Source organism: Mesocricetus auratus, unplaced genomic scaffold, assembly GCF_017639785.1.
Source record: "Mesocricetus auratus isolate SY011 unplaced genomic scaffold, BCM_Maur_2.0 Super-Scaffold_4256, whole genome shotgun sequence".
NCBI lineage: Eukaryota > Metazoa > Chordata > Mammalia > Rodentia > Cricetidae > Mesocricetus > Mesocricetus auratus.
Window position 1 is genome coordinate 71224760 of NW_024429182.1, and position 22849 is coordinate 71247608.

Sequence of the window (22849 nt, forward strand, 5' to 3'; positions counted from 1 at the left end):
GTGATAATACAAACAAAGGAGTCAAGACCATGATGGGGAAACCCACAGAATCAGCTGACCCAAGCTAGTGAGAGATAACCGACTCGGTTCTGACAAATGGGGAACCTGCATAAGCTGAACCAGACTTCCTTAATATAGGTGACAATGGTGCAGCCAGGGCAATATATGAGGCCACTGGCAGTGGATCCAAGATCTAACACTAATGCACAAACTGACTTAGTGGAGCCCATTCTTTATGGAGAGATACCTTGCTCAGCCTACATACAGGGGTGTGGGGTGTGCCTTGGTCCTGCCTCAGCAAGATGATGGGACAGACTTAGTAGACTTCTAAAAGAGGTCTTACCCTCTCTGAGGAGCAGATAGGAGGTGGGGTAGGGGGAAATGGGAGCAAGAGGAGAGGAGGGAGGGGGAACTGGGATTTGAATGTAAAAAAAATGAAGAGGAAGAAGAATAGGAAGAAGGAGGAGGAGGAGGAGGAGGAGGAGGAGAAGGAGGAGGAGGAGGAGGAGGAGGAGGAGGAGGAGGAGGAGGAGGAGGAGGAGGAGGAGGAGGAGGAGGAGAAGGAGGAGGAGGAGGAGGCGACAACCCTGCCTGGCCCATGGCTAGCCTTAGGCAACTTCTCACATCAAAGAACATACTTCTATCGGGCAGTCAAAAAAGGGAGGCAGCATTGCATCACAGCCAAGTTCTGGTTCCCATTTTTCTACCAGGAAAATTTAATTGTGCCAGGGTAACCTTGGATAGCGAGTGGCAGCTAGCAGAAAACTGAGATGCTAAGGTAACTGTGACATCAGTGACCACGTTTGTGACCTTTACGGTGTAAATCTCATCACTTTGACCTGCTTTAGAGATAGTGTTCATGGTAGCTCTGTTTTGTCTAAAATGGCTACGTTTCTGTAACACATGTTTAATTGCTCAGAATGTTGGGACTTTAAAGGGATATTCAGATGACATCATTTGTGAAATGTTATAACTCAAGATCTACACAAGCCTCAAATATTTTCTATGCAGGTCCAGTTTCTCTTTGGGCACTAGTCAAGACTGGACACAAGCTCTCTCTCGCTCACTTACTCTCTCTCTCTCTCTCTCTCTCTCTCTCTCTCTCCCTCCCTCCCTCCCCCTCTTCCTTCCTTCCTTCCTTCCTTTCTTGCTTGCTTGCTTGGTTTTTCAAGACAGAGTTTCTCTGTGTAACAGCTCTGACTGTCCTAGAACTAGCCTTATAGACTAGGCTGGCCTTGAACTCACAGAGATCCACCTGCCTCTGCCTCTGCCTCCCAAGTGCTGGGATTAAAGGTGTGTGCCACTACCGCACATCAAGCTATTCTTATTAGAGAGTTTTCCTTTTTTTTTTCCTGAGTTTGTGAAGTGACTTCTCACTGGGGGCTTCTTTTTTCTGGTATCCTATAAGGAGTTAACACAGCAGAGTGGGGGTAGGGAAAGGGGGAAGAGTGAGCAAGACTTTTGATTTTTATCCTGCAGACAGAAGGAAGTGTTAAGGAAAACAATAAGGAATGAGATACTCACATTCGCCTTTCAAAGAACCATATTTGGTTGACATCCCTGGGAGGCCTGCCCTTTTCTGCAGGGAAATGAGGAGGAGTAGATCTGGGGATGTGGGCAGGGGTGGTAAGGTACTGGGGGAGAGGAGGGAGGGGAAATGAGAGGATCTGGGGATGTGGGCGGGGGTGGTAAGGTACTGGGGGAGTGGAGGGAGGGTAAACTGCAGATGTAATATATAAGAGAAGAACAAATAAAAAAGAAATAAAAAGAACCATAAAGTGAAAAGAAAAGAAAAAAAAGAGTGGTTCATAATATCGGAGTTATGGAATCAGCATATGACTGTGTGGGAACTGCCACTGATTGCCCAACAACCTGACACTTCTGCCCAGCCACTACCAGCACACTAGCACAATCAGATCCCAGCCAATCCCTTTGTCTAGTTTGGAAGGAAGCACAGAGGACCAGGTCCAAGAGCCAAGGCAACTCTAACTCATACAGATCAACAGAGATTTCCTTCCCACGACGGAGGGAACTTGATGGGGGTATTTCACCACCACACCTACACCAAGAGGTGGGACCCAGACAACTTAGAGAGACACTTGAGACCTTGAGGACCGGGCACAGCACAGGGTGGGTGGACAGACTCCTTTACTCATGTCCGTGTCAGTGAGGCAAAGGAATTCTTCAGACAGTTGGAGGCTAAGATCTATAGCTTTCAGGAGTCAGCCATAAGAGAGATGTCACAAACATTTACACTGATGGCCTAACAAACAGGGGATCCTGAGACCTCCCTTCCCTGCATTTGTCTCACTTTTCCTATTTGAATAAAATAAAAGGTGGTCCCCCTTGTGTTTTGAGACAGGATCTCTCTCTCTCTCTAAACCAGAGCTCACCATTTCAGGTAGGCTGGCTGGCCAGCAAGTTCCAAGGAGATGCTTGTCCTTGTCACCTCCTGCTCTCTCAGACATCCTTCAACACATCTCTCTCCCACTTCCATAGTCCCATTTTTAAAAATAATCCACTAAGTTCAATCAGCACAGCCTGCATTCCCACGGATGTGGAGGCCATTCATTGGAGCATGAGCAACCTACCCACAGTCACTGGCTCCCTCTCCCTCAGCAGCCATCTACTATGAATGACGGCTCAGCTAGGGATGGGCCTGCACAAGACCCTCCCCGTCCACACTGTAGTGTTCAGGGGTTTGATCCTATCCACGTAGCCATAGTTATAATGCGTTCTTGAGGCCAGAGCTATGTCATGTTCAGAAGACAACATTTTACACACTCTTCCCCATCCTCCACCTCCTACATTCTTTCTGTTCCCCCTTCTGCAATGTCCCTCGAGACTAACAGTGGGAGGAGGGTGATGTAAGTGACCATTTTAGGGCTGAGTACACAACAGTCATTTACTCTTAGCACTATGACCAGTTACGAATTTCTTCACTAACTACTACCCACTTGAGGGGAAGCAACCTTCTATAACCAGGATTGAAGGCAGCACAAGCCTAGGTCAGGGTGGGGATCCCATGAGCCCTTTCCCCTTCCTTGACCAACTGTGGGTAGGGCCAGTCTTGTGTGAACCCAGTGCAGGTAACTGCAATTGCTGTGAGTTAGCAGCTGTGAGTTAACGATTGCAATGGTTTTATCAGGTAACTGCAATTACTGTGAGTTAGCGATTTTGCAATGATTTTATCTAGTCCACACAGTGGCATTTTGCAGCTTTCCATCAGGTCTTCCAAACTTCCCTCCCCCTTTTCTGCCCATGACCTGGTCTTCACTAGGTGATCTAAGTGATCTTTTAGGGCTATGCCTATGTCCATTGCTTATGTTCTGCATCTTGGGCACCCGTGAGTCTCTGAATTCACCAGGGCAAGTTGGTTTTCTTTAATGTGTGTGGTGGTTTGAGAGAAAATAGTCACCAAAGGAAGTGGCATTAGTAGGAGGTGTGGTTTTGTTGGAGTAGGTGTAGCCTTGTTGTAGGAAGTGTGTCACCGTGAGGATAAGCTTTAAGGTCTCTTTTGTTCAAGCCACACTCAGTGTGCGATGGGGGATGTCTTTTTATATATGTGTTTCTCTTATTGGTTGATGAATAAAACACCGTTTGGCTTACAGAGGCAGGAAGACAGGTGGGGCTAGGAAATGAGGAGAATTCTGGGAAAGGTAGGCAAAAGGGAGACACCATGTAGACCACAAAGGAGTAACAGGTTTGGGCATTCTCCTGTAAGCCAATACCACGTAGAAATACATAGATTTATGGAAATGGGTTAATAATTAAGACAGAACTAGCCAATAAGAAGCCCTAACCATTGGCCAACAGTTTTATAATTAATATATGTCTCTGTGAGTTCATTTGGGGCTAAAGCGGTGGAGGGGCAAGGTGGGACAGGAAATCTCCAGCAGCAAGTGTGATAAACAGTTGACTTCCTGTTGCCTGCAGATCGAGATGTAGAACCCATAGCTCTTTCTTCAGCACTGTGTCTGCATGCCACCATGTCACCCACCATGACGATAATGTACTAAACCTCTGAAATCATAAGCCAGCCCCAACTAAATGTTTTCCTAGGTAAGAGTTGCCATGGTAATGGTGTCTCTTCACAGCAATAGGAACCCTAACTAAGAAAATGCTAATGAGGCTGGGGAGATGGCACAAGGCAAAGCGCTTGCTGCAAAAGCAGGAGGGTCAGAGTCCGGATCTCCAGCATCCACACACGCTGGCTGGGCCTGGCGGCCCACCTGTCCACCAGTGCTCAGGAGGCCGAGAGCTGGATCGATAGAAAAACTGAATCAGCAAGCTCTGAGTTCAAATGAGAGCCCCCCCCAATAGGCAAGGTGGAAAGCAACCAAGGAAGACCGCAGCATCGACCCTGGATTCCACATGCACACACATCACATGCACACACACATCACATGCACATGCAAAACATTTTTTTTCAAGGCAACGTTTCTCTGTGTAGCCCTAGCTGTCCTGGAACTCGCTCTTGTAAACCAGGCTGGTCTCAAACTCACAGAGATCCACCTGCCTCTCCCCTCCAAGTGCTGGGATTAAAGGTGTGCACCACAACTACCTAGCTCACATGTGAAATATTTTTAATTCAAAATAAATAAATTTTGTTATTTAGTTCTTTTTTCCTATAACAAAAAAAATGACATATAATAGCCAGACATGGTGGTGCATGCCTTTAATTCTAGCACTTGGGAGCCAGAGGCAAGTGGATCCATGTGCTTTCCAGACCAGACTGGTCTACATAGTGAATTCCAGGACAACAAGGGCTACATAGAAAGACACTGTCAAAAAAAAAGACATATACGGAAGTTATAATTACATGAAAACAACTACCAGGAAAGGACATGAAAATTAAATTAGATCAAGGTGTACCAGACCAAAAAGAAAAAAAACAAATTAAAGTTTTATATCTTTAATCCTTCCAGATGTAATAAAGATTTAATTAAGAGAGATCAAAACTAACTTGTTCTACAGAATTAGGTCATTAGATTATGTTCTCAATCAGCAGAGAGTCACTTTTATGGTGAGAATTTTAAATGTAGTGCAGGATCTCTTTGCTTTCAAAATTCTGTGCTAAAACAAGCTATAGTAATCATTTTCCTTTGATATACAGAATTTTATTTACTTGAAAATTAGAAAAGAGGCTTAAGGTCAGAGACAGATGAGAGGAAAGAGTTGGGAAAAGCTTCATTTTTCAGTATTTGTCTTTAGTTCTGACATAATCTCTAAATGTTTAGTATTAATTTCCTATTTTCAGTATCTTCTTTTAACTTAGATGTACTGTCTAAAACCCTTATTAATTAATCAATAAGTTGCAAATTTTCTTATTTTTAAATAATTTTAATTCTCTTTTTATTGAAAAAATTTATACAAATTTATACAAAATCATGCTTTTCCCCTTCCTCAACTCTTTCCAGATTTTCCTCACCTCCCCACCCACCCAACTCCAATGTTGGGGAATATTATTTTAAGGTGTGTTGCTTTTTCTTATGCTTTATTTGTTTAACTCTGTGAAGCTGTGATTCTTTGACTGTCTAAAACGCCTGATGGTGTAATAAAGAGCTGAATGGACAATAGCGAGGCAGGAGCAAGGATAGGCGGGGCTGGCAGGGAGAGAATAAATAGGAGAAACGAGGAAGAGGGGGAGTAAGATAGAACAAGGAGAGAACATCTGGGCCAGCCACCCAGCTAAATTGAAAGCCACGGAGTAAGAGTGTAAATAAAGTACACAGGAGTAAGAAAAGGAAAAGGCCCAGAGGAAAAAGGTAGTTGGGATAATATAAGTAAAGAAAGCCAATCTAAGGCTGGGCATTTATAACTAAGAATAAGCCTCCATGTATGATTTATATAGGGGCTGGATGGTGAGGCCCCCAAAAAGCCAAAAGAGTAAAATGTCACACAAGACTCCAAGCTCTTTCATTCTCTCTTTAAAAACAAACCAAACAACACAACAACAAGAACAGAAATCTAGAAACATACACAGACACACACACAAAAACAAACCACAACAGAAACCAAAATAGACAAAAGACCAATCAGACCAAAAAAAAAAAAGCAAGCCCATAAAACCAACTTGAGACAAAACATCTACAAAAATATCATTGAGTTCATTTTGTGTTACCCTCCTGGGCATGGCTTACCCTGAGGGATAGTTAATATCTTTAGCTTCTTAGGGTGAGAAGTCTACTTCCTCTCTCTCAGCACTGGGGTCCCATTTAACTTGAACTGTGTGTGCTGCCACAGTCTCTGTGAATTCATATGTACACCAGTCCTTTTGTGTCTGAAGGACAGTTTCCTTGAAGCCATCTGTCACCTCTGGCTCTTATACTCACTCTTTCCACCTCCTGCATGGTCCCCTTAATCCTGAAGGGAATGTTTGATGAAGGAGGCAAACCATTTAGAGATGAGTTCTACAGAGTATCTCACACTCTGCATATTATCTGTAAGTGCTACGGCTCTGAGGGGAGAGGCTTCCCCAATGGAAGTGTTACAGCTCTGAAGGGGAAGGCTTCCCCTATATAAGTGTTACAGCTCTGAGGGGAGAGGCTTCCCCAATGGAAGAGTTACAGCTCTGAAGGGAGAGGCTTCCCCTGTATAAGTGTTATACCTCTGAAAGGAAGGGTATCCTGGTAGTCAGAAGCCAACAAATACCACAAGTCATATGTTGGGGAGCATTTAACTGGGCAAAGATGTGTTGCATTTGTTTGTGCTGCAGAATATTTGTTTAAATATGTAACGATGTGTTGCTGTTTTACCATGCCTGACTAAGGCACCTGATTGGTCTAATAAAAAGTTGAAAGACCGACAGCTAGGCAGTAGAGGGATAGGTGGGACTTTAGGGCAGGGAAGTAAATAGGAGGAGAAATTTAGGCTCAGGAGAAGAAAGAAAAGAGATGACAGGGAGACACCAGGGGCCAGCCAGACTGACACGGAGGAAGAAGGAAAGTAGGACACACAGAATGAAAGGAAGATTTAAAGGCCCAGATGAAGAGAAACAGGTTAAATTAAATTAAAAGAGCTAATGGGACAAGCATAAGCTAAGGCAGGGCATTCATAATTAATAATGAGTCTCTGTGTCTTTATTTGGGAGCTGGTTGGTGGTTCAAAGAAAACTTCAACTACAGTCATCCCGCACTACAAACCTCACACAAGAGATTTATTGGGAAGCACACAAGAGGTCTAGGCAGCTGGAGTCAGGGTGTTTGAAGTGTCTCTTGGTGTAGATACTTGGTGTCATCTTTGTTGTTTGTGTCTTCTGTCCTTTGGTCGCTGCTGTCCAGTTTGGATCCTTTGTAAGTGTGGTGGTGGTGGTGGGTTGGTGGGTGACACAAAGGAGTGGAGATGGGCTGGAAGGAAAGGCTGACAGTGGTAGAGAGTTAAGAAGACCCTGGGTCCACTCCAAGAGGGAGCGTCTCCATAGGATGAAGGTATGGTGGGAGGAGGGGCTCATGTAGGTAGGCTGCAGCAGGACTAAGAGTACAGTGTGAAGATGAATGGGTTAATTTAAGTTACAAGAACTAGTTGGGAAGCCTAAGTTAGGGCCAAGCTTTCATAATTAATAAGAAGTCTCAGTGTCAGGAATGCTCTCTCAGCCTGGACATGTGGGAGAGGGCCTAGGCCCTGCTCTGGATGATATGACAGACTTTGGAGGTTCTCCATGGAAGGCCTCACCCTCCCTGAGGAGTGGAGGGGAGATGGGGTGGGGAGTTGGGGGGCAGGGGAGGAAGGTGGGAGAGGGAGCTGGGATTGACATGTGAAGCAAGCTTGTTTCTAATTTAAACAAACAAACAACAAAAAAAGACATCTCCTTGCCATTATTTGGGAACTGGCAGCCTAAAGGAAAGTCCAATTACATAAGAGTAAGTCTGGAGAGACAGTAATAAATGAGCTAGAAGACCTCTGTGTGTACCAAGAGAACTCTCCCTTTCTACAAAGCCATCAGGATTCCATTGTGGCAACTCTACCCCGATGACCTTTCTAGCCCTAAGCACCTTCCAAAGGCCCCACTTCAGGGTGCCATAGCAAGATTGCTTCCATCTCTTAGTGCCTTGGAAGTCAAATTAGGAAGACACACCCAAACTATACACCAACCACAACTTTCTTGTCTCCCCAGGAAGAAGTAAGCCCTCCCTTCCTACCACGTCTGGAGCAGGAGGACAGGTACCCAGCCCATGACTTTCTTCTTGTATCTCAAGGAACATTATGAAAAGTTTGATAAGACAGTTTGTATCTACAGTTGCAACTCCTTGGGAGGATGGGGCAGGAGCTCAGTTTTCCCATAAATGAAGTTTAAATATTAATAAATAGGAAGTGGCAGCCACTTACTTAGCCAGAGTAGTGTGAAATCAGAGAGGATGCTTTCAAGACTAAGGATAAGGTTGCCACATTAACAAAGTTGCAAGAGATGGGAACTGGGGTTCCCCTGGAGAATGGGAGCCATCTGAAAATAGCCATCCAACTCTCCTGTGTGTGCTCCTGGGAGTCAGAGCTGGCAATGCCTCAGCCGTATCCCCAGAGGTTTTCCCCGGAGCTGTGCTCTTCCATCAGGCTTCCAACCAGCAGCACCTCTGGCTCTGGCCACCAGACTCTACTCCACTCACATTCGTTGCAGCCAGAAGACTCAAGGGAGTAACACTCTCCCCCCAACAAAGTGTGTGTGTGTGTGTGTGTGTGTGTGTGTGTGTGTGTGTGTGTGTGTGTGTGTGTGTTATCCTCAATTGCTAACCATGTGCAAACGGCGCATGCACAGCTCCTTCTGCCCCTGGACGATACTCATGTGTGCTATTCATAATTTTCCAGGAAAATCAAGATCCAGAGCTTCACCAGGCATTCTCCGTGGTTGGCATTGCCTTCCATTCCCCCAGGTAATTCCCCCTGCCTGTAGGCATTTTGTGGGTGCCTTTCTCACTTGAATTCTTTAGGGAATGGTGCTGAGGATCAAGTCTAGTGCCTCGTGCACGCTAAGCAAGTAGTAGCCCTAGCCTTTGCTTATCCATTTATTTTGTTGGGAAAGGTATTCTTAACTTACTTGGACTGGCCTTGGACTCACTCTGTAGTCCAGGCTGGCCTTGAGCTCACAATCTTGTTGCTTCTGCCTTCTGAGTAGAAAGAATGGTAAGTGTACCACCAAGCTCATCTTCCTCTCTAATTTTTTGTTTTGTTTTTCAAGACAGGGTTTCTCTGTATTGCTTTGGAGGCTGTCCTGGAACTCGCTCTGCAGACCTGGTTGGCCTCGAACTCACAGAGATCTGCCTGCCTCTGCTCCCGAGTGCAGGGATTAAAGGGGTGTGCCGCCACCACCCAACTCCTCTAAAATTTTTATCTTGGGATCGCTTTAAGTGAAAAGCAAATGTCTAGAACTATATCAAAAATATTATTCTGATAGATATATAAAAATTAGATACGTACAATTTATTAATTCAGTATTGTTTGTAATAGCAAAAAATTGGAAGTAATATATCCAACGGATACAGGTTAAATACATTATGATATAGTCACATAGGGGAATACTCTACAGCTACAGTATTTTATATCTTATAAAATTATTTGAGCATATTAATAAAAGACAAGATACATAATAGAAAAATTATGTTACCATTTGTTTAAAACTCTGTGTGTGTGTGTGTGTGTGTGTGTGTGTGTGTGTGTGTGTGTACAGATACCCACAGTATTTCTGAAGTAGGTTCTAACCGTATGGCCTTGAATACCCCTAAGAAGGGAGTCTTTTCATTATACACTTTTCAGATTGGTTTGTTTCACTTTGCCTTGGTTTTTAGTGTTGCAAACTGAGCCTGAGGTCTTATACCAGGCGAGTGCTCTGCCACAAGCTACATCCCCAGCATTTCACCACATAGTCTTGAGTGTCTTTTCATTTTTGTACTGTAGACAGGTTAATCAATTCAAACATTTAAATTAATATTAAAATAATAAATGACTAGGTAGTGGAAGATTTCTCAGAATTCCTCGGGATGGAGTTACAGATGGTTATAAGCTGCTATATGGGTGCTGGGAATTGAACCTAGGTCCTCTGCAAGAGCAAGTACTCTCAACCACTGAGCAATCTCTCTAATCCCTGGGAGGTTTCTCACTCTTCATTGGACATTTTTGTTGGGTCACCCATTCTCTATTCCACGTCCAGATTCTCTTGTACTCTCTCAGTACTTGGACTCTTGCAAGTCTGCAAGTCATCCATGCAAGTATATATTACTTCCTTCAAAGAGGGCAGCCACTATGCTTACCCACAAGAGGGCTGTCATCTTGCCCAGAGAAGAATCCATTAGCTTCTGCCCTCACACAGTAGGAAACCCAAGAAATTCCTTTCCCTCCAAGCATATTTATTCAAGGCATTACCCACATCCAAGCACTGTCTCTACCTGATGTGAAAACCAAAGAGTGCTCTCTCTCTCTCTCTCTCTCTCTCTCTCTCTCTCTCTCTCTCTCTCTCTCTCTCTCTCTCTCTCTGTCTCTCTCTCTCATACACACACACACACACACACTCACACACACACACGCACACGCACTCACGCACACAAATCCCAAGCCATTCCTGTGCAGAACGCACTGCAACAGTCTCCTGGAGGACATGTCTATCCGTCAGCCTCAGGACCTGGGTGAGGCCGAGGTCCCTCCATGGAGAAAGGACCATTACTGAGGTGCAGCTTCTTGGGGAGCAGCTTCACTCATCATGTCCTTGTATTGCCGCTTGAAGAAGCCAAGCTGTCGGGGTAAAGACAGAGAATAAGGCCACAGAATCCACGGCTGCAGGTCAAGATCAGACAGAACAGGAGAAAGACAGACAGCATGACCAAGCAGGACAAAGAGTGATAGCCCAGAGAATAGAAAGGACCTGGGGAAAGTCAGGCAGGGAGAGAGACAGCATCAGTGCTGGGGCTAGGAAAGAAATATAAAATATAAGAAGAACCCCTCCTTATATGGTCATTGCACCATATACTATCCTAGCTGTTCTACATGTACTAAGTTCATTGGAGCTGCTGGGGGCGGGGACAGAAAGATGAGTTAAGGAGTACCTTGTACAGGCCAGCAGTGATGGCAGCCAGCAGCACCAGCCCCCCAATGGAGCTGCCCACAATGAGGGGTACAGGGTCGTGAACTTCATATGGCTCCACTTTGGTCTCCGTCTAGGGGAGGAAGGAAAGAAAGGGGGTAGGTACAGCAGGGTGGATACACCCCAAACTTCTGAAGAGTTCCCTAAACTCAAGGGTGAACTCCTCCCTATAATCCACAACAGCGACCACAGGCCTCGCTTCTCTTCCCACACACTTCTCTCGACAAACCAGAGATGAGATCTGCCATCCAGCTTCCTCCTCCCTCCAACCCCCACTGCCACCCCACCCCACCATGCCTGACACGGGTACCTGAGACTTCACAAACATCCCCTGTCCCGGAAGTAGGGCAAACACGGAGTCGTTAAACATAATCTCGGCAGTGCTCACAAGCAGGAGGTAGTTATGAGAAGTCTGTGGGGAGAGCAGAATGGGAACCAGGCCTGGGCTCTGGACTGTTATGGCTACACCCATAGAGCTCAAAACACAACGTACCTTGATATACCAGTCAAATGACAGATTACCCTTCAGGGTGACATTGAACATTTCCTGACTGTTGAAGGACGGGAGGTCACACTGGATTCTCATACAGACAGCCACAGAGCAGTTCTAGAAGAGAAGGCCAAAGAGACAGATGACTAAGACTGGAGCAGACCGTGATGACCTCGAGGCTGGAGTCCACCATGCCCTTACCAGCACTGGGATCTTCTCAAGTTCATCCTGGAACTGGGAAAGAGAGGGGGGTTTCTGCTCAGTGTGGCAGGCACTTGACAGGTTCTGAGGAAAGACAGACACCAAGAAGAGAGAGAGAAATGAGGACTCTGGTCCCACGCAATAGAGACACGGCCTGAGCCCAAGGGAGAGTCAGAAGAGGTAAGAAACAGATTTTGAGAAAGACCTGAACTTTGGGGACCCAGCTGGACTCACCTGGGAGAAGATGACTTGGGGATTATCCCATATGGTCACCTTGTTAAGCTGGACGGGAACCCAGAAGACCACACTGATGGGGACATTCCTCTGGCCCAGGTTGTTGAACTACGTCAGAAAGGAGGGGTGAAGTGCGAGCCTTGTGGCCCAGCTGGATCTCAGGATTTGCTCCTCATTTCCTACAGCCCAGGACCACTGAATAAGGCCTAAGCGTCCTGCTCTTCAGGGAGATGGGAACATGTAAACAAACACCAAACCCATGCTTGAGCCAGACTGGCTCATCTTAAATTCTAGCTCTCAGACTTGCCAGTTTGAGAGTTTAGACAGTTCATGTCTCTCTGACTTAGTTTCTCCATCTGTAAACAAGGGACAGCAAGGGTGTTCAGGGTCCTGATAGAGGGAGTGTGTGTGTGTGTGTGTGTGTGTGTGTGTGTGTACATCTGTGTGTATGTATGTGCATCTGTGTGTATGCATGTATGTATGTATGTGAGTACATATGTGTGCATATGGATCTTTATGTAACTGCATGTATGGGGTGAGAGTGCATATGTGTGTATGTGTGTGAATGCATGAATGTGTGTGTGCGCGCGCATGCACGTGTGCGCACATGTTGGAGTAGTGTATAGCAAACTTAGAACTGTGCCTGGCACACAGGAAACACAGTATCCACGCTTCCGACAACGGCTTCCTGCCTTCCCTACACACCAGCTTCCCTCCCAGCATCCTTCAGGAACCAGGCTTCCCCTGCTCCTCACCTGGTACTGATGTTGGATGACCTGACTAGTCATCTCTGAAGCCGTGAAGTTGAAATATTTGGTAGAACTCTCATCACTAAAAGAAAAAAAGAGTAGCCAACAGGTGACAGAATATGAAGGTGTCCTGCTAGGGAGGTGACAGTGTAGCCCTTGGGGGCAGTGTCTGTCAGACACTGTGTGGGTTTGGACACGCGTGCACACACACACACACACACACGCATGCACACGTGCACACACATGCACGCACGCACATACACACACACCATTCCTCCACACACATGCGCACACACACACACACACACACACGCACGTGCACACACACACACCATTCCTCCATGCAGGCACACACGCACATGCACAGCACAAGGCAGCTCATGAGCACAGTCACGCAGCTGGCCGTGTGCAGCCTGACTGGGGAACAGAGCAGTACCTGGTGACAACCATGTAGACGGCATACTTCACAGGCAGCTCCAACTGAAACTCGGTCTTGTGGGTCCTGGACATGTTGTTCTCACTGAAAGGAAACGGGTCCTCAGCCAGCTCTCAGAAGTGAGAGTGCTCATCTCCCCCTCCCTCACCTCGGATCCAACCTGTCCCATGCCTATTATCCCCACACCCCTAACCACACAGTTCTCGCCTCCTCTGTTTTGCCAGGCCTTACTGACTCCACCAGCTACAGAAGCCTTCCCTCCCCCTCCCTAAGAGTGGTCTTTCTAATATGCAAATAAATACAAGCGTGTTTCTCCTACAGTCAAAGCCACAAACTTCCTAGCAGCTCCCCTCTGTAATCCGGTGCCACAGCCATTTCTAACTCCCACCAACTCTTTGACTGCTGCATCATGTGCTTAAAATGCTCTTTTTTAGTTTTTACATCTATGAATTAGCCTGCACGTGTGTATTGGGTGTACGCATGCCACAGCACACACCTGGAGGTCAGAAAGCAGCTTGTAGGAGTTGGCTTGCCTTTCCACCATGTGGGTTCCGGGGATTGGCACCCTTACCTGTTGAGCTAACTCAGCAGTGTCTATTATTTATTTTTATTAATTGTGGGTGGCGGGAGGGTTCATGCACACCACAGCACACACGTTCCAGGGTAAAGCACAACTTGGTGGAGTCAGTTCTCTCCTTCCAGCTTTATATGGGTTGTAGGGATGGAATGCAGGTCATCAGGCTTCACCCACCAAGCCGCCTCACAGGCCCTGTCCAAGCTGTTCCGAAGCACGCCCAGACACCTGCAAGCTCCAGGTTTTGCCTGGTGCATGCTTCTTCCTACCTTTCATTCGGGAATCTTCTCAGGACTCTGGGCATGCCTGCCACTGCTATCTCCTGATCATTTATTTTACACTATGCTGTAATCACCTCTCCAGTCTGTGCCACTGAATATCTGCGAGGGCAGCAACCACAGCTGTGTCTCACCCACCGACATGCCCCCCAGCACATGCCTGGCACATGGGTGGGTGCCCGGTCAGTTTTGTTGGATGGATAAGCCATCAATACAGAGAATCAGTAGAGAGAAGGAAATGACTCATCCTGGCTGGGCCTCAAAGAGGAGGATGACCATAGAATACGGGGACAGGTACCTGGTCACATTGGCCTTGAGGGGCAGTTTGCTCCCAAGGGAAGCATCAGGGTCCACATCAAATGTGACAGTAAGGGTGACCTAGAGTTGGAGAATGGAGGCAGTGATTTCAAATAGTGAAGAAAAAAATAGCACAACTGTCCACCAATCGCTGAATGGGATAAATCAAACATGATCTGCCCACCTGAAAGGGATAATCAAACATGATCTGCCCACCTGAAAGAATATTTTTCAGAAATAAAAAAGGAAGAACTGACAGGCAAGAGGCCCTTGAAAGTGTGATGTTTGTGAAAAGAAGACGATCGCAGAGGGCCATGCGTTGTGTGTCTATGGATGGGAGATATCCAGGAGAGGAGAATCTATACAGGAAGATCAATTAGGAGCCCCCAGGGGCGACTAACAAGGATTCAGACTGATCAGAGTGAGGATGAAGACCTCTGAGAATACTTAAGAGCCACCGAATTGTACACGGTGGGTGAGTTTATGGAATGTTTTTATACCCCAATAAAGTCAGTTTGTAGAAAGGGGCCGCTTCTTTCTTAGGACAGGGAGGAGAAGAGAGAAGAGGAGGGGAAAAATTCCATAAGACGACAGCAGGCAGAAGGAGAGCAGGGCCTGGACCTCTGACCTCAGAGTTAGCAGGAAAGATGGGGTGGTTTATGTTCCAGGTGGTACTCTTCAGAGCCCCATGCTCCTCGGTGGAAGAGCTGGGCTCAGGCAGCACGCGCCAAGGCTTCTGGGTGAGCGGGTTCTGGAAGCAAGGCAGGAAAATGTAGAGCGGTCAACTGCCAGCCTCAGGGGTAAGGAGAGCAGAGCCCAGAGACCAAGAGGACCGAGCTACCTGGCTGACTGACATCTTCCGATAAGACAAGCCAGATGGGTAGTATAAGGTAGCCTGGGTCCTGTAGGAGTCTTCCCCATCATTTCTCACAGTCACCCTCACATTGAAGTCCCGGGGGTCTCCCACCACCAACGTGTCCAGGCTGTGAGGACAAACGAGAGCGTGAGGGTCAAGGGCTTCCCCGCTGCATGCCTGGTTTGATGGAGACAGGCTGCAGGCACTTGGAGAGGTAGGAACATGAACAGAGCAGGGACCCTGTGGCACACAAGTGTGTGTGAAGAAGCCTGGGTTTCCTCAGCGATCAGGAACACATTGATTCAGGTTTGAGGGGAGCAGTAACGGAAAGAAACTCACTCCGTAGAACCCATGGTGATGCTGAGGTCATCCTGGCAAATGCTGTCATTGCCACAATTCTTCTCAAAGGGAAACTGGAAAAGGAATGTGATCGAAAGGAGAGGAATGGAAATGATTAAGCAGAACAGTTTTTTAGTGTTTAAATGAAATTACATGCAATAAAAATGCTTCCGCAAGCTTTCTGTTCTGTTCTCCACTCCTGCAAGTCCCCCAACCGCAGGACTCACCATCGCTGTGAAGGACCTCTGGGCATCTAGTGCCAGAACTGGCCGGAGGCCCCTAAAGGCGCGCAGGGGCTCCCCCACCAGTGTATAGTTGATGCGCAGGATGATGGGACTCAGTGAGTCTTCCACACAGCCCTAAGAGAGAGCGGGGATTTGGGGGCCTGCCTGATTCAGCTTCCCACGGCCACCCCACCCTCAGCCGGGCACCCTGCTCTCTGCCTGCTCACCGGTAACAGCAGCTTCAGGGTTTCACATTTCTGCATCAATCCGAAGACCTGGCTGTTCCTGCGTGTTTTGTTCTTTGTCTCATCGAAGATGGCACGGATATGTGTGCGGCCAGGGTCTAAAGCCAGTTCATAAGTGACAGTGCTCTGGATCTCTCCTGTAAGGAAAGGGAGCAGTGATGAGGAACCGGGCAGACAGAGGTCTGTGAGCGCATGTCTGCTCCCAGCTGAGTGATTGTCCACATATCGTCTGGCCTCTCTGTGTCGTAATTCACTGCTTTCAAAGTAAGAGTAGCAATGATGCCTCTCACGTGGTTAGAAAGAAGAAATGAGGTAGTGCCCACCAAGGAAGTCCGCAAAAAGTGGTGGCTAGGGTTGGAAACGTAGCCTAGTAGTGGGGCACGCTTGCCTGGCAAATGCAAGGCCCTGGATTTGGTCCTCAGCTCCAGAAGGAGAAGGAGAAAAGAAAACAGATAAAGTGCAATGCCAGGCAGTGGTGGCACTCGGGAGGCAGAGGCAGGTGGATCTCTGTGAGTTCAAGGCCAGTCTGCTCTACAGAGTGAATTACAGGACAGCCAGAGATGTAACACTGAGAAACCCTGTCTTAGGGTTGGGGAAGTGTTGGCTATTCTATAAATAAGGAGTTAAAGGGACAAGTAAGAGTGATGCAGGTGAACCTAACCAAAATATGTTGTATGCATATATGAAACTGTAAAAGGAAAAGACCGTATTGTGCACATATGTGACGCTGTCTGTAAGTAAATAAATAGAAACAAACACTTGAAAGCAAAAGGCACATGTTATTAAGGTCCTGCCCATATTTGGGGGAAAGAAATGTTTGATTTTAATAAATTATTTTATATTGGCAAGCGTTTATTGTAGATTAGAGTTGGCAATGATGTTACGGCTTCATGAGGAAATGTTCCTATTGTGAAGACAGAACGAGGCAATAAGATGGTGAAACTTTTATGTTTCTCCTAACATTCTTGGGATGTGCAGGCAAGACAGCTCAGTAGACAAAGGTGTCTGCTGCCAAGCCTCACATGTGAATATGTGGATAAGTAATCAAATTCACATTTAAGAAGTTTCAAAGTAATGTAAGCCAGGTGTGATGGTGCACACATTTATTCCCAGCATGGGGGAGGCAGAGACAGGCGGATCACGTTCTACACAGCAAAAACAAAACAAACAAAAAAAGGGATTTAAGAGGCTGGAAAGGTGGCATGGTGATTATGGAGTTTTGCCCCCATCACCCTTGTCAAGCAGCTCACAACTGCCTGTAACTCCAGCTCCAGGGATCCAACACCCCTTCTGGACTCCGTGGGTACCCACACTCACATGCACGTACCTACACAGAGACACATGCATAATTAAAGAGATACACACATAATTAAAAATATAATAAATCTTCCTTTAAAAATTTTTAAGGATTCCTCAGCAAAGAAAAGAAAAACAAAAAATAACTGAATGAAGCATGTTTGAAAAAGCTGTAAAACTTGTCTAAGAATGCAATACACTGATCTGTAGTTTTGTATGTTTAAAATAGTCATTTGAAAACCATTTTGAGTAGATAATAACAAAAATGTTAAGTTTGGAATGCCACTCAGTTGTAAAGCGCTTGCATGGCATACACAAAGTTCTTCGCTCAGTCCCCAGCACCACATAAAACTACCCCTGTAGTCCCAGCATTGGGAGGTAGAGCTCATCTCCCTGGGCATATAACTAAGGTCAGCTACGGCCAACTTTGCCTTGAAAAAAATAACTTATTACCTTATTATTATTTGTTAAGTAAAAAAAAGGAGGGGGAGTTTCAGGTGGATACATAGAGTATAGCAAACTGTAAACGGTAAACATACATAATAGATGTAGTGAAAATACAAAAGTATGACAGATATTCTCACATTTTTAAAACAGAGAAAGAAAGAATAAAAAAGGAGTGAAGAAAGACATAAACAAAGAAAAGGAGCCCAGTTTGCTCACAGACATGGGGTCTTAGTTCTCTGGAAGTGCCAAATGGTCACTCCTCTGGTAAGGTTTGCTGGATTTCCCCACTCATTCTAGCCAGGCTTAAAAAGACAGCAGCACCAGCCAGGACTTTCTTCTGCTAGGAGACTGGACAGACCGAGAAGAGACGCTGTCATGGAAACCCAGAGGGTTACCCAACACCTCTCACCCTGCAGCCGATCCTTGGTGCTCTTGCGGACACGGAGGCAGACTCTGACATTCCCAGCGTCCTTGTTTCTTGATGCTTGATTTTGACACTCAAACACACTCCTTTCTAGAATCTTCGGAATGAATTCCATGGTTGCCTCAAGTCTTAGTACAGGCCGGGCTCTAGAGGGACGACAGAGAGCCATCAGGATCCGCCAGGCAACAGAGACATTCCAAAGCGGAAGAGCTGGTGGCATCAGCGGATTCTCACCTGAGCAGCAGGAGGTGGCCCTGGGCCCCCACAGCCAGGTCTTTCAGGCCGTCCATTGTGAGGTCCTTGCCCCCACTCAGAGACTGACCAAAGTACTGCAGCTTGGGGGAGAAGCCAGCACCTGCGATGCGCTGAGGGCCGGACACAAAAGAGAAACAGGGAAGTGTGACTTGGTCACCCAAGGCAGAGGCTCTCGTCTTTACCACCCAAAGCTTTTCAAGGCATTCAGGTGACTTAAAACTTATCCAAACAATATCCAAAAATTTCCTGAATTATGAGATTCCTAAAGAAAGATAAAGGTTTTATGGGAAAGAAATAAAAAATATATACTGTTTCACCCATCTGGATCTTTTTTTTATATAGTTAGGAAAATGCAAACATTGAATACTGATCTAAACAAACATATCTCTTTTATTACATTTATCCTCCTTGAGAGAGTGTGCATGTTGACAATCAGAGGACAGCTTTCAGGAATCAGATCTCTCCTTCGGTAGTGTGGGTCCCCTCCCCCCCCCCGGGAACAAACTCTGGTCCTCAGGTTTGGCACCAAGTGCCTTTGCCAGCTGAACACCCTCACCAGTCCCAGAATTCTCATATAAATACAAGAAGTAGGGAAGTAGAGAAGAAAGAAAAAACTGGCAGTTAGCACAACCGCACCCTCAACAGTGGGAAGCCAGTGCTAAACAAAACTGGGCAGTGTGGGGCCAGCAAGAGTCTCGGCAGAGAATGGGCACGATTGGGAGAAGATAATCAGAACTGTGGTTAGGGTAGGAGGTAGGATAGGAATTGCCTAGGAAGGGAAGTTCGATAGTTTGAGGGTCTTCTTTGAAGGGGTTGAGATCCGGAGGGGCTGCAGCAAGATCTGGATATGTGGCCTGATCCAGCCTTGAACTTGCTAGATAGCCCAAGCGGGGCTTAAATGCGACCTTTCCCTAACTCTGCCTTCTGTGCTCTAGCATTACTGGTGTGTCCCTCCACATCCAACTATGTGTCTATATATCGAAAAGGCTAAGAGTTACATTTGTCAATACTCACTGAATAAATACTTACATATTTCCTACTGTAAGTCTTAAATAATTGTTGACAAATATTTCTAGTTAATAACCTACATCTCAACGTATTGTGTAGGAAGGGAACTGATAATGCAACTTAATTTAAAATGCATCAAAAAGAAAGAAAGGGCTGGGTCTGGAAGGAAGCACAGAATTGCAGTTGTAGAATTGGGGAGATCAGGCAGGAAGACCATGAACTCCAGGCCAACAATGGCATTTATTTATAGTGGAATACAATTTATCCCTTATATAAAAGGAAAATCTGTCATTTGTGCCAATAAGAATGAACCTAGAAGACATTATTCTATGTAAAATAAGCCGGACACAAAGGGCCAAATCATTCCATTACATGAGTTGTCTAAAATAACCAAATCATACAAGCAAAGCGCCAGTTCCCAGAGGCTCTGCGAGGAGGAGAAACGGAGGCAGCTGGAGCAGGACAAATGCAGGAGAGAGCATTTCAAGTCTGTCAGAGCGGAGGCCAGGTATTCCAGCATTTTTTCCACAAATACACTTTTTTAAAGAAATAGAGGAAAATGTGAGACTGGGAAAGACTGGAGACCAGAGACCAGGAGACCACACGGCCTGAGCTCACTGGGAAAAAACACAGCGTGTGGCGAGGCAGGCCAAAACTGCAAGGACCCCACAGGCAGGGAATTCATGCAGCAGTGACAGTCGCTGAGGAGGGGACCAGGATTCAGGATGACCCATCACCAGTGTGAGCTACTTAACTTCAAGACACAGTACAAGAGAAAGATGCTGGATTCAGTTATGCAAAGACTCATTAGTCAAGTGTGGCGGCTCTCAACTGTAATCCCCACACCCAGAAGCCTGAGGCAGGAGAATCCCCAGCCTGGGCTATATAGTTGAGCTTGAGGCAAGCCTGGGCTACATAGTGAGACACTTGATTTCTACTAAGAATTTCAGTATAGGGCTTGGGAGACAGTTCAGGGGCTAAAGTGCCTGCTACACACGTGTGAGGACCTGAGTTCAGACGCGGGCACTCACACCAAGGCTCAACATGGTGCTGCACATCTGCAATGACAGTGCTAGGGGTAGAGACAGATGGATTCTGGGAGCTCACTGGCTAGCCATTGTAGCTGGACCAGCAAGCTCCAGGTTCAGTGAGAGTCCCTAAAAAAAGGTAAGATGGGGGACCAGTGAGAATGGTCAGCAGACAGAGGTGCTTGCTGACAAGCCTGCTGACCTGAGTTCAATCCCCAGGACCCACACATTATCCTGCAAGCTCCACATGCAATTTAAAATTTTCATTTATACCACACACACACACACACACACACACACACACACACACACACTAAGGTCCAGAAACATTAGGGAAGGGGGTTGGGAAGAATATAAGCACCAGAAAATAGAAAGAAAAGTTTATGAAATGCCATCTTTGGACATGATACAGCCATTCCAATAAAGAACTCAATGCTAACGCACTTGCCAACACTGAGCGCAAACATGAATGGGCCTGTCAGCAGCCAATTACCAATGGAAAAGGGGTTTGAGAGGGCCTGCCATGCCCCCTACTGAACAAGTAGGCACTGACTGATGGAGTCTGGGAAGTAGGGAGTTACTGCCATCAGTTGAGTCTGGTTGAGCCCAGCCAGGCTCCAGTGGAGAGCTCTAAACCCAGGGTAACATAGATGGCCCTGGTCAGCTGTAGAGAGTCTCAAATCAAAACAAAAACATGTCAGTATGACTGTGTGGGAGGAAAGAGACAAGGAGGAGACAAGGGAAGATGAAGGTGAGAGTTCAGAATGTATTGTACATGTGTATGGAAGGTCAAATTTAATTTGGAGGCTGGAGAGACGGCTCAGCACTTAAGAGCACTTACTGCTCTTGCAGAGAACCCACATCAGGCAGCTCACAGCTGCTTGTGACTCCAGCTCCAGGCCCACTGCCCTCTGACCTCTAGAGGCACCTGTGGGTCTGTGGTGCATGTAAGCTCGTGCAGCCACACGCTCATGTAAATAAAAATAATAAGTCTTGAAAATAAAATTTAATTTTAGAAGCATCAGAAATATAAAGAAAGGGGCTGGGCATGCTAGGGCATGCTTTTAATCTCAGAACTTTGGAGGCAGAAGCAAGTGGATCTCTGTGAGTTCAAGGTTAGCCTGGTCTGCATAAAGCATTCAGGCCAGTCAAGGCCACATAATGAGTCCCTGTCTCAAAAAGGGGGAGGGGGCATGAATAAGGTGGGGAAATTTGAAAAGTGTTGTGGAATTTTCTTTACACTGTGTGAAGGTATGCCACTGTAATTAGTTTAATAAAAAGCTAAATGGCCAATAGCTAGGCAGGGTTTGTGGGGCAGAGGAACACTGAGGAGGACAGTCATGAGGAGACACAGGAAACATGACATGTAGGAGATGAGGTAACCAGCCATGAGCCATGTGGCAGCACACAAATGAATAGAAATTGGTTAATTTAGTTATAAGAGCCATAGATTGAGCCTTTTATAATTAATAAGAAGTCTCCTGGGAGAGCTGGGATTGACATGTGAAGCAACCCTGTTTCTAATTTAAATTTAAAAATAAAAAAGACAAAAAAAATTGACAAATAGCACAATGTATATCAATAAGTGATGTCATTTTCCACTTGATTTCTTATATGGTTTAATAAAATTTCTAGCTCCTCAAATAAACCATATAAATAAACGGGGAAAAAAAAGTCTCCATATGGTGATTTGGGAGCTGGCTGGTGGGACAGAGAAAGACTCACTAGAGAAAAGAGTATCTCACCATCAGTTTCTGACCTCCACATCACCTACATGGTGCAAGCACATGCACACACACACACACACACACACACACACACACGTACATACACACGCACATGCACACGCATATGCACCCATGTATGCAACACACACAGACTTACTATAGCAAGAGCAGAATTTTAAGCCAAACTCAGGAGTCTCATAAAAAAAACCCTAAATCAGTGGGATCCTGTAATGTATCCAACTGCATAAGTTTCCTGTGACACAGGATTTTTGGTAGTAAAACTGGGTCAATTCTGGGAAGAACAGAATTCTTGTTCCCTCAGCTAGAACAGGGTTTCCAGAGGAAGGAGCCGCACAATGCACATACATCTCTCCATCTGGCCTAACTGCAGGTCCACAGCCAGTGCCAAACACTTAACACCCTCACCTGTAGCTTGCCATCTAAAGTCCCAGGCCTCAGCCATAAAGTCAAGTGTGGGTACCCAAAACACCACCTACCATTACAGAGAGCTCATGTACACTGGAGATTCCCTGAGGCAACTGTGAAGAGTGTGTTACTGTCTTAAGGGCACTGGCAGGAGTGTAGGAAACCTGATCGTCTGTTAAGTCAGAGGGTCCACAGCACACAAGTCGGCGGTGTGCTCATTCAGTTAAGTCAGAGGGTCCACAGCACA

General features: G+C 46.2%; 1 protein-coding gene across 2 annotated transcripts in view; it reads right to left on the reverse strand.

The window, feature by feature from the left end:
* Positions 1-10316: 10316 nt before the first annotated feature.
* The window catches only part of Itgam (integrin subunit alpha M), a 44060-nt gene continuing 31527 nt past the window's right edge, over positions 10317-22849 (reverse strand). For both annotated transcript variants that reach the window (XM_005064323.4, XM_005064322.4), the window contains exons 15-30: positions 18393-18523; positions 18144-18304; positions 15974-16128; positions 15750-15881; positions 15523-15596; positions 15169-15310; positions 14956-15078; positions 14329-14408; positions 13179-13262; positions 12749-12824; positions 11994-12101; positions 11760-11843; positions 11562-11675; positions 11379-11480; positions 11031-11141; positions 10317-10719 (exon numbers count right to left, since the gene is read on the reverse strand). In XM_005064323.4, the coding sequence (XP_005064380.1) occupies positions 10648-10719; positions 11031-11141; positions 11379-11480; positions 11562-11675; positions 11760-11843; positions 11994-12101; positions 12749-12824; positions 13179-13262; positions 14329-14408; positions 14956-15078; positions 15169-15310; positions 15523-15596; positions 15750-15881; positions 15974-16128; positions 18144-18304; positions 18393-18523 (1749 nt within the window). In that variant the 3' untranslated portion in view covers positions 10317-10647. The remainder of the gene's footprint in view (positions 10720-11030; positions 11142-11378; positions 11481-11561; positions 11676-11759; positions 11844-11993; positions 12102-12748; positions 12825-13178; positions 13263-14328; positions 14409-14955; positions 15079-15168; positions 15311-15522; positions 15597-15749; positions 15882-15973; positions 16129-18143; positions 18305-18392; positions 18524-22849) is intronic.